Source organism: Pseudorasbora parva, chromosome 19 (assembly GCF_024679245.1).
Source record: "Pseudorasbora parva isolate DD20220531a chromosome 19, ASM2467924v1, whole genome shotgun sequence".
NCBI lineage: Eukaryota > Metazoa > Chordata > Actinopteri > Cypriniformes > Gobionidae > Pseudorasbora > Pseudorasbora parva.
The window spans coordinates 10,564,709-10,579,704 of NC_090190.1; the positions used below are offsets into that span (position 1 = coordinate 10,564,709).

The following is a 14,996-nucleotide window of genomic DNA, read 5'->3' on the forward strand; positions in this document are numbered from 1 at the left end:
GGTTTAAGCCTTTGATTATAAAACCATTCACATGTCTGGTCTTCCTTTGACTTTGTATAAGAATAGAGGAGGCAGTGTTAAGTTTTGTGCTATTGAATATAATACGTTTGATGTAATTCAGCCTCCAGCTGTCTAAACCATAGGACGGGCATATTATAAGCTTATTGCTTCCCCTTTAAAGGTTCTTAGCCATGCTTTTTGACATATGAGAGTCCTCAGATTTTTAGGTGAAATTTGTCTAAAATATGTTAAATGTTTAATTGTGAGAGGTTTCAACGTGCACGTCTGTGGTCTTTTTGTGTCTTTTTGGACATGATTGACTTTTTAACCTCACACAACATTTACATGGACCTGCTCATGATCATGGATTAACCATGAGAAGAGAGTGAATGTGGGTCATCCATTTTTTTACAGTCTATGGATATTACCTTTACTCTTGAGAGCTCTTCCCTGCATCTGGATGTGAATGTTTCTCTTGAAATGTTTTATTCTGTATGTTCCTCTAACCTAAATTGCATTGCTCCTCTAAAGGTTAAGAGTGTTAAGTCCAAATCAGGACCTGGATGGATGAAGTTACCCGGGGCTACACTGTAAAAAATCCCACTTATCTTTTATATGACAAATTAAGCCTTTAAAATGTATTCAACTATTTAACATGAAAAAAAAACATGACAAAACTCAAACATTTTCTGCAGATGGTTGCCTTTCTCACCTTTTTTTTTTTTACAGTGTAGGAGAGCAGAGCGTATGGAAGAGGGACACATTATAGGTGTCATATGACATATCATGTGAGACTTTACCTATCAGAATGCAACTTAAGTTAACAAAACTGTCACAAGCAACTTAAGTTAACAGCTATTTCTTTTGATTTTTCTCATAAACTGGCAATTGTAAAGGTCTGGTTGAACTTTATTTTACAGTATGTGTACTTACCCAAGAAGGTATTGATGATATAAGGTAACTATGGGTTAAAGTTAAGTTAAGGGGTAGGTTCAGGGTTAGTACCTAGTTATTACCCAGTTATTGTAATAACTATAATAAGTATATTGTATGGGGAACAGGAGTGTAAATCAACATGCTACTAAGGTTCATTCAACTTCAGGACATGATCAGGACATGTAACAGTAATCCAACTGTTACATGTCGAAATATGTCTGCTATTGTGTGTGATGCTGATCTGTTGAACACTTTTGTTTAACATTTTTATATCAGGTTGCATATTGATTGAACGTATTTTATACAACCCCTTACAATTTATGCTGTGTTTGATCAAATTCTCTTCAGTCTTTAGCTGAGATAGTTGGCCAATTGAAATACAAATTGTCATCGCAGTGTTATTCCATCAGGATCAGTTAAGCAGAATACTAATATCATTGGTCCCATTAGACTTTAATTAATAGAAGTTTTACAACAGGAGCAGTTCAAATTAAACATGCTATTGTACTGAAAAAAAACATATTTTAGTATTTTATTTAATTACCAATCTATTTCGTAATATCAATTTATATATATAAAAAAAAGCCTAGAAATGATGTGGAATTTATATATACTATAATTACTATACTATAATTGACTCTGCAGGCTTATTAAGTATATTTACTTCCGTTCTTTTCATTGTGTATAGATAAATGAGACAATGCTCAGACTGCAATCGTGGTCAAGATATAAAGTGTTGCTATGACACTATTTTAAAGCCACACGTCTGTCTTGCAACACTTTTAAAAAAAGTATCATGCTGTTGCTGCAGATAAGTTATGCTTACTTCTGCGAGTGATAGTTCAGAAAGAACTTTCAAGTATTGTTATCTGAAATTAAATGACTCGTATGTTTTAAAAGGAAATGTTATATTGTAAATTTAGATGCCCATAAAATCTGAATGTGATCAGTGAAAGCATTTCCTACGGTGCTTCCATATAGTGGTCCAATTAATCTCAACTGTGGCATGACCTAACTGTCCTGACATTTCCATTATACTCAAATTGCTTGCAGGTTTCATTCACTTAATGTGAGGCAATAAACCAAGACTACTGAACAGTACAACATCATGCTATTCTGCTACAAATAAGCACAACTTAAATAAAGAAAAAAACAGTTTTGGAGCATATTCCACTCTTTTTTCTGACATATCTAAAGAAACATGCTTTTTATTTTAAAGGCATTTTCTAAACCATTTGAGTCTTTTCATATTTTAAGACGGGTAAATGGAGGGCTTTCAGAGTTCAGTCTGTCAGTCATATGTATAAGAGTTATGACTTCTCATACAGGGGAAAGAGAGCATGTACTGAGAAGTATGCACTGGAAAGCCACATTTAAACACTTTTCCTCCCGTTTGAGGAAGCAGATGTGTTCCAGATGTGTTCAGACAAAATCATAAATAAGTCTGAAACAAAAATGGGTGCATTGCTGTACTATATAAGTGGCATATATATATGACCCATAGATTTTCTATTTTCTAAAATCAATATTTCTTAAAAAATGTGAAATTTAAAATTTGAATAATAAGAGTGTTTTTGCCTGAAACATTTATTTTGTCTTAGGTGTTGGAAATCAACAGCATTTCTCAATGTGCATGTTTTTAAAGGGATAGTTCAACCAAAAATGAAAAGTTTTTCATTATTTACTCACCCACTTCTTTACAAACTGATAGGCTGTTATTTTAATATTAGAAGGTCATTTCAATAATTCTACTAAGCATCAGAAGCTTGCAAACAGAGGATGTCACTGGAGCCACGTATGCAAGTAAGTAATGCAGGGTTTAGTTAGTAGTTTATGGCAGACAGGTGGGATTCTGCATGGGCCAACAATCTGTTCTCTCTTAATCGTCTAAAATTTGGCTTGTGTCAATCTGTTCAGTTTATCAACAGTCTCGACAGGAACTCAAACTTTAGGAAACGTCTCTCCAAAGTGTTTGGAACCGTTACTCTTTTTTCATGAAGGCTTCTGGAAATTGCAATAACACTTTGAACAAATTTAATCTAAATATAACTATGGCATTTTTGTTATGCATTTGAGAGCTATGTAATATACTTATATAACACAAAAATGTTTTACCCAGAGTCTTGACTGGAAAGGGACATTTGTTCCATCTAAAACTTCAGGATCATATGTCATGATTATGAATTCAATGTCATATTCTTGCTGTGAATGTACTTGGCCCAATCTTATAAGATGTTTTGGTAAGGACATGTCAGTGTCAATGCCACTTTCCATTTATTATCGTCTAAACATTATGTACCTTTTGCTATTGGACAGTAGTTTTGTTGGAATAACATGATATGAAACTTCCATAAGTCATTTTAATACAAAACTAACTAATATCTACTTATATGAAGATTGTAAATAATCCATGACCTGCTGTGATTAGAGGCTGATTTACCTGCGTGGAGGTCAACATGACCACATTTTAGTACATTCCTCAATTGCAATGATGACATTTTTATCATCTTTAAAGAAAGTTCAAATGAAAATATTTGTTATGAAACAACCTTGAGGCAGCAGGCCATGTAAAACTAGACTTTGGAAGTCAGAGACAGGTTTCCACATAAACATTCAGATTACTTATTTTCCAGTTGCTGTTTCATAACCGGAAACATGTAGACAAGACATTGGACCGGCTCTATACTTTTACTATCATGGGATAGATGGATTCTGAAAAATCTTTTCCATTGCTGATGATTTCCATGAACAGTAATTTTCCTTTGAAATCTGCTAATCAATCAATCAATCAATCAATCAATCAATCAATCAATCAATCAATCAACCAACTAATCAACCAACTAATCAATCAATCAATCAATCAATCAATCAATCAATCGATCAATCTATTAAAAAACAAACCAACAAAATACACAAAACACAAAATGACATAACATAGACCAGATGTAGCTACATAAAATAAATATTTAACCGAGCATAAGTAAAATGTCAGGATGCTTTAATATTAGCCTAACACTAAACTCTGAATGGACTGTTAATCATATGAGTTGCATAATCTGTACTAGACTGAATGCATCAGCAAAGAAAATGAATTGTGTTGTAGGAACACGGATTATGAAGGGTAATTAATTACAGCAGGCTAAACATAGTAGCATGCACTGGTAGCTAAGCCACAGTTTTAGATAGCCAAAACTAAGTCCAGCTTGTTGTCATTACGTGTACCAAGTGTTAGAGGAGAAAAATCATAAAGATTGATACATACCTGCATCTCCTCTTTATTTGTGCACTAATTTGAGGTCAGTGTGTTTCTTTGACCGATGTGACCAATGTACGCAGACATTTACCGACACCTAGTGGCATGGAAACAGTATCACACAGAACGTTACAAATCTCTATGTAGAAATTGACTATTGTACTAAATTCTCGGTCAGACTGTCAGACATGAGACTTTCATTGCAGAAGAGGAAACGTACAAGTCATTTGTCTGTCGTTTGAAAGTCATTTGACTTCGATCTCAACCTATCTGCCCCATGGGTATAGCTTTTATTATCGGACTGATATGACAGGAGTCTTTTTAAACATATTTTTCAAAAGTACTTTTCGCGTGTGTGTGTGTATGTGTGTGTGTGCGTGTAGACTCATAGACTCATTGAGACATAAACTGAGGTCCCTGTGAGGAAACAAGCATATAAATCATACAGAATTAAATGTTTTGTGTTTTTGTGTTTGTTTCACTGAAGACGAGTGTAGTTTTTAAGAGTGTGTGAAAGATCAGGGTAAGATATCTGTAGCTAATAATTTTAAATTGACAACTGTTTTACATTGGATAAGTGGATAAGAACGACATACATAACTCATGCAAACTACTACAATTTTTAATGTAATTTCGCCATTTTGAATTGAAAATATTATATCATTTAAATTATGATGTTATTCATAACTGAATGTGATAAGACATGTTTGTCGTTGTGACATATTAGACATACAAACAAGCGAATGTGTGCATATTTTTTTAAATAAAATATTATTTGCAAAGAGTTTAAATGGATTAGGCCATAGACCATGCAGGAACTTATTTGACCATTGTTATTTCATTATTACCCTTAGTCCTTAAATTATTTAATTTCTTTAAATAAAAAGACCACCCCCTTTCCCTTCAAAAATGATCTTGATAATGGATCAGAGGCTAAGAACTGGGCACCACATCACTTAAAGGGTTAGTTCACCCAAAAATGAAATTGATGTCATTAATGACTCACCCTAATGTCGTTCCACACCCGTAAGACCTCCGTTCATCTTCAGAACACAGTTTAAGATATTTTATATTTAGTCCGAGAGCATATAGAAGTGTAAACAGCGTATCATATGCACGCCAAAATGAGTTTTGGCGTATACATTCCACGACATTGCACACTCGTACTATTTATACGCATTTATGTGTGATCGGGTTGTTTCAGCAGTTTGGCAGTTTGACATGCGATCTGAATCATGAACTGATATCACATATGGACTACTCTGATGAGGTTTTTATTCCCTTTCTGGACATGGACACTAAAGTGTGCATACACTTGCATACGCTCTCGGACTAAATATAAAATATCTTAAACTGTGATCTGAAGATGAACGAAGGTCTTACGGGTGTGGAACGACATTAGGGTGAATCATTAATGACATCAATTTCATTTTTGGATAAACTAACCCTTTAAGTAAACCTTACACTTAAACGTTTGTTGTGTATTACATTAATATTTTTCAATGTTGGTTTGACTGCACCTAATTCGCTTCCTTTATGACAGTGATGCGTGGTGCTCAGACCTTTACAGACAGTCATAGTACTGCATCATCAGTAGATGGAGCTAGATATGTAATGAACTAAGCACTGACCAGTGATTCTGAAATCAATCTACACAGGTCTAATGAATAAATGCCCCTGCAAAAAATTATTAGATTAGCTGTTAGATATTCAATAACATCCAAAGTGCAATGCAGGGGTAACAGCATGAGAAAATTACATAGGTTGGCAGTATTTGATGTAATGCATGTGTTTTCAATTTCATAACCTGGAGTAGCAAAGTTTTCATTTCTTCCATAAAATAAATGCCATACTACAAAGCAAACCAGATAATAAATCTTTATTTACAAAACCTGTTATGATTTGAAACCTTCATCTTATTATAGTGTCTGTCTTTCTTGGAATTCTCATTGGTGCAGACGTGCTTTAAATACTTTAAAGGGAAAGAGATTTTCACTGAGCCCTCTGGTTTTAAAGATCCTAGTTGTGCAATAAACCTGTCACATCCTATTTTAGAAAGAAACATTACTTTACCTTACAAGGATCTATAATGATCCTTGTTTTATGCTGAACCATATAAACTGCCTCATATGTCTATATTAACTAGTTTGGTTGCACCTCATTCATTTATTGACCAGATGTAAAGCACCATCACCAGCATCTGACTTCCTGTCTGAGCTCAGCTCGGCTGTCAGACACGGGTGATCCAAAAAGGGCTGCCAGGCATCAATTGCAAAGGCTCTGTGACAGTTTTGTCAGAAATGGTTTCCCGCTCACTGCTTGACAAGATCATAAACAATAAGCTATGGTTGATTGTGAACCTTTGAGACGAGATGATTAATGACAACAGGCCAGGCGAGGGCTGAACTGGAGCTCTGAGATATTAGTGCTCTCTGCTCTGACTCTGTTTTATCAAACACCTTAAGTGAAAACCACTCTCTGCTTCATGTCATGAAGATTTCTTGGCTTCTGAAATGAGGAGCTCGCACAGAATTTGTTACACGCAATAAGGATTATGAAGTACAATCATATAATCCCTTTGAGAATGTAGAGATTTATAATTGATTAAAACTGAAGAGGGAAATTGGCAACAGATAAAGGACCTTTAAAGATCTTCTAAAGCTGGAAGGATAGAGGCCTAAGTCTAAGAAAGTAAATACATATTTTTTCGTTGAAAAGAGTTTTAAAAGTAGTTATTATAAAATACAAAGAATACTTGTATTTTATTATATTTATTATTATATTATCAGTATAACTAAAATTAATAGGAATTAAAGGGATAGTTCAGCCAAAAATGATAATTCTGCCATAATTTATTCACCTTCAAATTGCTCCAAACCTGTATGAATTTATTTCTTCTGATGAAAACAAATTAAGATATTTTGAAGAATGTTGGTAACCAAACCGTTTATGGACCCCATTGACTTCCATAATATGGGGGGAAATATTATGGAAGTCAATGGGGAAGTCAATGGGGAAGTCAACTAAGCCCATGCTGTTTAGTTACTGACATTCTTCGAAATATTGTCTTTTGTGTTCAGCAGAAGAAATAAATTCATACAGGTTTGGTGAATAAATAATGACAGAATGATCATTTTTGGGTGAAATATCCCTTTAATGTAATGCATTTTAATACATTTGTTAAAGGGACAGTTCACCCAAAGATGAAAATTAGCCAAATTATTTACTCACCCTCAAGTCATCAGGTGTATATGACATTCTTCTTTCAGACGAATACAATCAGAGTTTTATTAAAAAATGTCCTGGCTCTTCCAAGCTTTATAATGGCAGTGAATGGCTGTTTTGAAGTTTAAATATGGATATTTTTCTTATAAACACATCACTTTGCTTCAGAAGGCCTTTATTAACCTTAAAGCTTTTTATTAAAGCTTGGATGAGCCAAGATATATTTTTTAATATAACTCTGATTATCATTTATATTGTATTCATCTAAAAGCAAAATGCCAAATACACCTATGACTTGAGGGTGAGTAAATCATGGGGTATTTTTCATTTTTGGGTGAACTGTCCCTTTAAATAGGATTCTGAGTGTAAATGGCTGACATCAACTTAACGTCTGTGTGTCAAAAGGTTATCTTCAGTTCATAATTTTTCTTCTGGTCGTTATTGAAAATCTTTCCAAAGGTTACAAGCTTGCGCAACCTGCGGTGAAGCATTTTTACAATGGAATGCTAGAAAAATTTGTTGTTTTCCAGAACATTCTGGACTTAAAAGGATCATACCACCTTAATCTGTCACAAGCATATAGGCATCAATTACCTGTACCTCAAATTCTTATGTTTTCTTGCTTTGAAACAAAACCACATGATTTCTCCTGCTTCAGAGACAGTAGTGTAATTATCTTTATGATGCACATGGAAGGGTAAGCAAATATGCAAGGTCAAACTCCATACACATATGGAAATAGCTTTGGGAAATACACACTCCCTCCTGCATTTTTGCACACACACACACACACACATGCGCGCGCACACGCGCACACACACACACACGTGTGCGCGCGCGCGCGCGTGTGTGTGTGTGTATGTGTGTGTAGATTTCTGAGAACATGCAAACAGCCCACAGAAAACTATCCTGACATTTTATAATGTCCAAATTCTTAAAGGATTAGCCAAGAAATAGATCTCTCTCACTGTTATCCAACTCATTTCAGTTCATCGCAATCTCCACACGATCCAAGATGGAGAGAAACGCGGAATACTTTGGGCTTCTTCGGGTGGGTGCTTAAACAGACAAATACATGCAAAACTATGTCAAAATGTCCGTAAATGCATTAGTTATGGTTTCGGTGAACAGGAGGATTTTTCTGGGATCTGGAAAGTAAACGAATGCTAGTCAGTGTATTAGGTCTGTGCATTTGCTCTTAAAGAGACAGCAGCCTAAACCCATCTTTCTGTCATCTGTTAATCAAACGACAAAAGAAAACGGAAGAATCTGAATAAAATTAGTAACTAAAAAGAATCAATGAATACAATTACTAACTAATAAGAATCAATGTATATTTAATTCATATGGTAAAATTGTATAGGCTATTATAAGCAGTAGGCTAAATTGTTCATTTCATTCATAACTTTTTTCTGCTGTATTTGTCCTATTGCTTTTTTTTATTTTTTTATTCACTGAATGTTTCAACTCACTGTTGTTGGTTACTGCTCTGAAAGAACAGATAAAGGAGTTAGGAATCATTTTGAGGTTTTTATGAACATACTGACAAGGGCCCCCAGACAAAGTTTTAACTAGGGCCCCCAGAAGTCTAGGACCGGTACTGCCGATCAATCACACAGTTCTGCTATAATCAATGAAGCTTTCTTTGCTGCATAATGAATCTCTTATTAACATTGTGTCTATGGTTTGTTTATTATAAGATTTGAAAGTTTGCAGACTCCCGCATTTTAAGCGGTGAGTGAACTGTGACTAACTTTAACACCTCTGATTGGCCACTGCGTTCAAGAAATCAACAGATTGTTTGTGATTGGATACATTGATCAACGGTGCAAAAACACTTTGTAAATAGAAACCTTTGAAGTTCTCCAGAGACAGGCCTACTCCCTAAACATGCACTGGGGCATTTACCAAATATGTTTAGGTATGAAGCCTCCTGATTCCTGTTTATTGGTTAAGTCTGCCTCTGATTATGTCCCTTTAGAAATGTGAAACAAAAAAAATAAGAGCTCACTAACAGCGAGCTTCTTTTAGATGCCTGATGGTTAAATAAACTTAAGAAGGCTTTATCTGACACTGCTGAGGCGAGCCACTCATCTTCCAGGCTGAGAAGATGTGTAGCTATCATTAGTCAAAACACTTGTATCCAAAGCTCCACCATTCATCGGGGTGGATTTTCATTACTGCAGTAAGCAATTTACATTCACTTAAGTTTTAGAATATCAGATTGTCTGCTAGCAATGACCCACAAATGACAGGTATTGTAATCAGTTTGACTAAGGCGTAAAGAAAGGCTTAGAGATTCACTTTGGATCTGACACTCTGCTAGAATGCAGATCCATGTTTCCAGGGTGATGAATGTGCTCACTTTGCACTTTCCTTTCTCTGTCCTAAGTCCCTTCATTTATGATGTCTACATTCTGTACATTGCCTCGTCTTGTGGCACTGAGCAACACAGGGAACTCAGGAGGGAAAAATGCTGTCAGCATTTCTAGGAAGAGTGAAGGAAGTGCAGAAAAAAAGCAGTCTGTTTTACTAAAGATGCATGCTCAAGTACAATAGGTGCAGCCATGGGCAAATGTCTGCTCTCGATTTTGAAAAGGAAATTCACCCTATTTTCTAAATGTATTTTATTGATCTTTTTAAGATCGATTCATCCATGAGTTTCATTTCCTTATTTGTTTTGTCCTTGTTATTTTTAGTAAAAATGTGAAAACTCGATCTTCCAGTGAAATATCGGACTTCTCTCTGATGTGCATTATGCTAGAGTCTCCAATCATGTAGTCCGCTTAAACCTATTTCCTTTTTTACAAACTTGCTATCAGATCTGCATCCAATTTTTCTTTTCTTTTTTGATAATCCGTTTCTCATATAAATATTGTGTTTACATTTTTGTGCTACTAATGTCGCAAAAACAAAATTGCAAAAATAGTGATGGTTTTCAGTCAAGTTTTCTTAAAGATCAGCCATTGGTTGGTCAAACAAACAGAGCCACAGAGCGGCATTGTTTACACTTTTGGGGAATCAGCTTTTTGTTTTGCTTACTTAGTTTTTTTTTTTTTTTTTTTGCTTAATAATGGACTTTTCAACATTTTTACCCCCAAAAATACACATTTAGAGAAAAACATAACCCTTCAAATAACCGTACAAAATTCTGAGGGAGAGAGAAAATAAATTGCCTGAATAATGCATCCAATTTCACACTGTAACACGGTTTCAGTCATTTACCATACTGTACATTGCAGTAATATGCAGTTCGGAAGAAAACATGATCAGATCAACGTTTGACATTGTTGTCAGCTTTCAAGCCATCGGGTTGCAAAGTGGTGGACCTCTGTATTTGTGCGGGATAAGGACAAACCACATTTGAGGCCCACAGTCCCTGCAGTAGAGTTTATTTGGCCATTGCTAAAGCTGCACTGGTTTGAGGAAGTGTTCTCATGTCACCTGATACTCATGACTCAGACGAAACACACTTCCCTGGAAGCTTGAATTACTGCCTTACAATTAAACAAAGCGGGTTACTTATGCAAGAAGGTGACACAAACAGCTCAATTCACACATTTCAGGAACACTCATGGTTTGAGGCATAGATTATTTAAAGATGGAGTTCAACAGAAGATATAGCCTAGTAAAAAGTTTTTTTCTCTTCCTTTTTCTCCCACACAGTGAAAGTCGATGGGGTCCAAAACAACCCAAATGGACCACTGACTTCCATTGTATGGACAGTTAAAACATTCTTCAAAATATCTTCTTTTCTGTTCCACGGAAGAAAGAAAGTCGCAATAATAGAATTCTCGTTTCTGGTGAACTATTCCATTTAATAACATATAAAATACCTGAAGAAACTTTACAGTGAATCTCCTGAGAAGTAGGTCAGTGCTGGTTCAATTGATGAAATCTCAGGGGGAATCACTCTCTATACCATCTGAGCACCATTAGGCTTTCACAGTCTTAAAACATGATGTCCATCCCGACCTTTTAGAAATAAGTTGGCAGTTTTACAGCCCATTGCAAGCAGTTGAGATGCACTGAATTGCCTCATTTCACTCTAAAGAGATCCTGAAAATCTCAGGCTGAGACATTTGGGGCACGGTCCGCATTTGTGATGAGATTAGTAACTTCAATTAGCATTTAATAAATGGCCTATTGTTACTTCAGCGGCACCACAGAAATGCACGGGCATGAGCTGGTTTGAGATGTGTGGAAATACATATGGGAATAATAATTAAAATCACAAGAGTTGCAGCACATCGTGTTACTTTTGCAAGGCAGTGAAACCCTTCAATCCACCCCCTCAAATTAAACTGCTCAGTGATTTTAGTTTAATGTGCTGTGTTGGTACAACAAATAACTTTTGCATTACCAAAGCTTTTGTGCGCAATGAAAGACATTTGCAAATGATGTCAGCTTGTGTGAATATCATTAGAATTTTTTTGACCATTTTTTTTACACGGTGGAGGGTGCCCATGCACGTTGTTTGTCATCAGTTTCTTAGTCTATTTCAGTTTTTGGATATACTGTTTCATTTTTCTATATTTATTTTTTAGATTATTTTTTAATATGGTATATAAGATGATATATCTTATTAATTATAAAGGACTTTTTAATATCTATGAAAATGATAATGTTAATAATAATGAAAATGAGTGGTTGTCAAAAGATCAGGGTACAACCATTATTATTTGTGGGTAACAGTAGGCCAACAGTTACCTTTTAGGATCAAAACATTGTTTAAGATTTGTTTATTCTAATAATTTTAATATCACAATTTTGTCATTTTAATATTATTCGAGTTAACGCCCGTATAGCCTGATAGGGCTAACTGTTATGTAAGACAAATATTGGAAAAACACTGTGCTAAAGAATCATTTTGTCCACTAAAAGAGACCCTACAGATAGCCTACAAAAAAACTGCTCACTTCATCATGCCTAATAACATACGTAACTAAAAGAAGAAAATGAAATGTGAAGTGAATGTAAAAGTTAAAAAGGCAAAAACAACAAAGAACAGAAAGTAAAATGAAAAGTTGGGTGAGATAAAAACACTCTGTGTCCCTCATATTGTGGACATATTGCGCTGCTGCTTGCGCACAGTCTGCTTCTGACCGCGCGCGCACGCTCCCTCTCTCTGCCAGTGTTCGCTCTCCGATACTGACTCGCCAGTGGTTGCCTGCAGCAGTCAGTCCTGGCTGTCGTTGTAGTTTGCTATATTGCATGTAGCCTACATGAGCAGTCCGTCACTCAGAAGCGAGTGCGCGTGGATTACAGTGTATAACACACGGAGGGATCGCTGCTTTTAAACTAAACCAAACAAACGCTTGCAGCATTGGGAGACTCCAAAACTGTTGTTGTGAGCACTCGTGGGGGTCGTATCGGCGGGAATGGCTTCGTCTCCGTGCGGCGGTGGGAACTTTGATTGCGGTCTGGAAATCCAAACTCGCTCGGTGGAACAAACGCTCATCCCGCTCGTGTCTCAGGTGAGTCCGCATCAAAGAAACTTGTCGGATGGGTTATTAATCATCCAAACCCCACACTAACCACTTGAATGAACCAATGATTCAATCAAACCCCAGTACTTTGCGGTGTTATGTGTAAAAATTACCCAGAACATTGTCTGAGCTCTCAACAACAACACCATGGTAACCAGAGTTTTCGCCAAAATGACATTTTGCTATAGTTAAAGTAAAATAAACTAATATGTAGGTCTGTTTAAAGTTTAAACAGTGTATGAAGCTATATTTATGTCATTTGCTGTCATTTTTATCAAATGGTTTTCTTGTTGTTGTTTTTTACATGGGAACCGTGGCAAATATTAAGTTGCTTCAGTTTACTTATAAATCATTTTAGAGACCTAATTGTGGTATTTTTTCCTTGAACTGTGGTTATCACGGAAGTTTGTTGTTTTTGGCAGGGTCATATTCTGATGAATGAATAGAAGTGAAACTTTGTTTCAGGTAATGTTCAAGATTCTCCAGTTATTTAAAGCTGTTGGTACCAAATTTAACATTGATTTAGTACAGTAAAATACATTTATTTTGTACGGTAATCAATGCAGGCTATGGCATTTTCTGTCATAACACAAGAAAGTTTTTGTTACTTGTGTTAATGATGTTCATGCTTACTATTTTCTAAAAATTGCTTGTATGAATCACATTGTACGAATTCATATTAAATTGCCACCTCAGTTTGTATATTTCTTTGGGTTTTGTGTGTCCCCGCACAGACTGAAAGTCAGTGTGAAAAGCATATGAGTGAAGTGACAAAGATTACCATCCCCAGCTTAAATTACTCCATTCCAGGTGCCCTCCGGTCTGTTACATTCACTGGTGAGAGAAAACCGCTTTAGGGTGCCTTTCCCAAAAGCGTTGTTAGCCAATGGTTGACATTTCTGTCATTAGCCACACAATTCTCAGTGGGCAAACATCTTTGCAAAGTTGTGTTTGGAACTGCAGCCATAATGACATCTATATTGTGGTTTGAAGAAGAGAAGTGTGTTTGTTACTATGCTTTTGGGATCAGTTGTGTCTAGCTACTTAATTTCTCAAATTATGCAAAAATATTCACCCAGAAATGCAAATTCTGTCATTAATTGGTCACCCTTAAAACCATACCATAAGACATGTTCTGTCATCTTCAGAACACAAATGAAGATATTTTGAGGAAATCCGAGAGCTTTCTGACCCCTCCATAGACAGCAATTTAATGACAACTTTCAAGGCTCAAAAAGGTAGGAAAGACATCGTTAAAATAGTCCATGTGATTACAGTGGTTCAACCTTTTTTTTATGAAGCATCGAGATTCGAGAACACTTTTTGTGCGCAAAAAAACAAACAAGAATAACAAGTTTATTCAGCAATCTCTTCTCAACTGTGCCAGTCTCCTACACTGTTGAAGTAGTGCAAACAGTACAGCGTTTTCAAAGCGCTAAGTCAGAACGCCAGCTCATTATTGGCCAACGCATGTGATGCTGACACAGGTTTTAGCCAATGGTGAGGCCATATTGCAGTAGGACTTGGAAGTGCTACACTACGTCAACAGCATATGAAGAGATGGTTGAACAAAGTTTTTATTTTTTGGTTTCTCGTCGCTTCATAAAATGAAGGTTGAACCACTGTAGTCACATGAACGATTTTAACTATGTCTTTACTAACTTTCTGGGTCTTGAAAGTGGTAATTAAAGGGCCTTTAAAGGTCAGCAAAACATTGTGTCTTAAGGCGGAGAAAAAAAGACCAGCGCTAGTTGCAGCCTGGCAATTGAAAAGTCATGTGATCTCAGTTGATGTCCACCTGAGTTGACGTGACACAGCCGCTTTTTTAGTGGTGTGCAACGCACATTGACAGAACTCATATCAGATTTATTACCACACATGAATGAAACCGATCTGAGAATATCGCAATCCATGTGCTGTTTTCCTGCTTACATGTTTGTGGATCATACACAATATGTGCGGAATTAGGTCACTTGAACCATGTAATGTAAATGCGGCCTCAGTCCCTCTTTCAAATAGTCCTTTGACTTTTGAAAATAGCGGTATGATAAAAGCAGTGACATTTCTCAGTACTGTTACACACTATACACTAT

The 14,996-nt window shown here is 35.9% G+C and overlaps 1 protein-coding gene across 2 annotated transcripts in view; it reads left to right on the plus strand.

Annotated features, from left to right (window-relative positions):
• Positions 1-12,531: 12,531 nt before the first annotated feature.
• Positions 12,532-14,996, plus strand: part of ctnnal1 (catenin (cadherin-associated protein), alpha-like 1) — a 72,774-nt gene continuing 70,309 nt past the window's right edge. For both annotated transcript variants that reach the window (XM_067426747.1, XM_067426748.1), the window contains exon 1: positions 12,532-12,891. In XM_067426747.1, the coding sequence (XP_067282848.1) occupies positions 12,796-12,891 (96 nt within the window). In that variant the 5' untranslated portion in view covers positions 12,532-12,795. The remainder of the gene's footprint in view (positions 12,892-14,996) is intronic.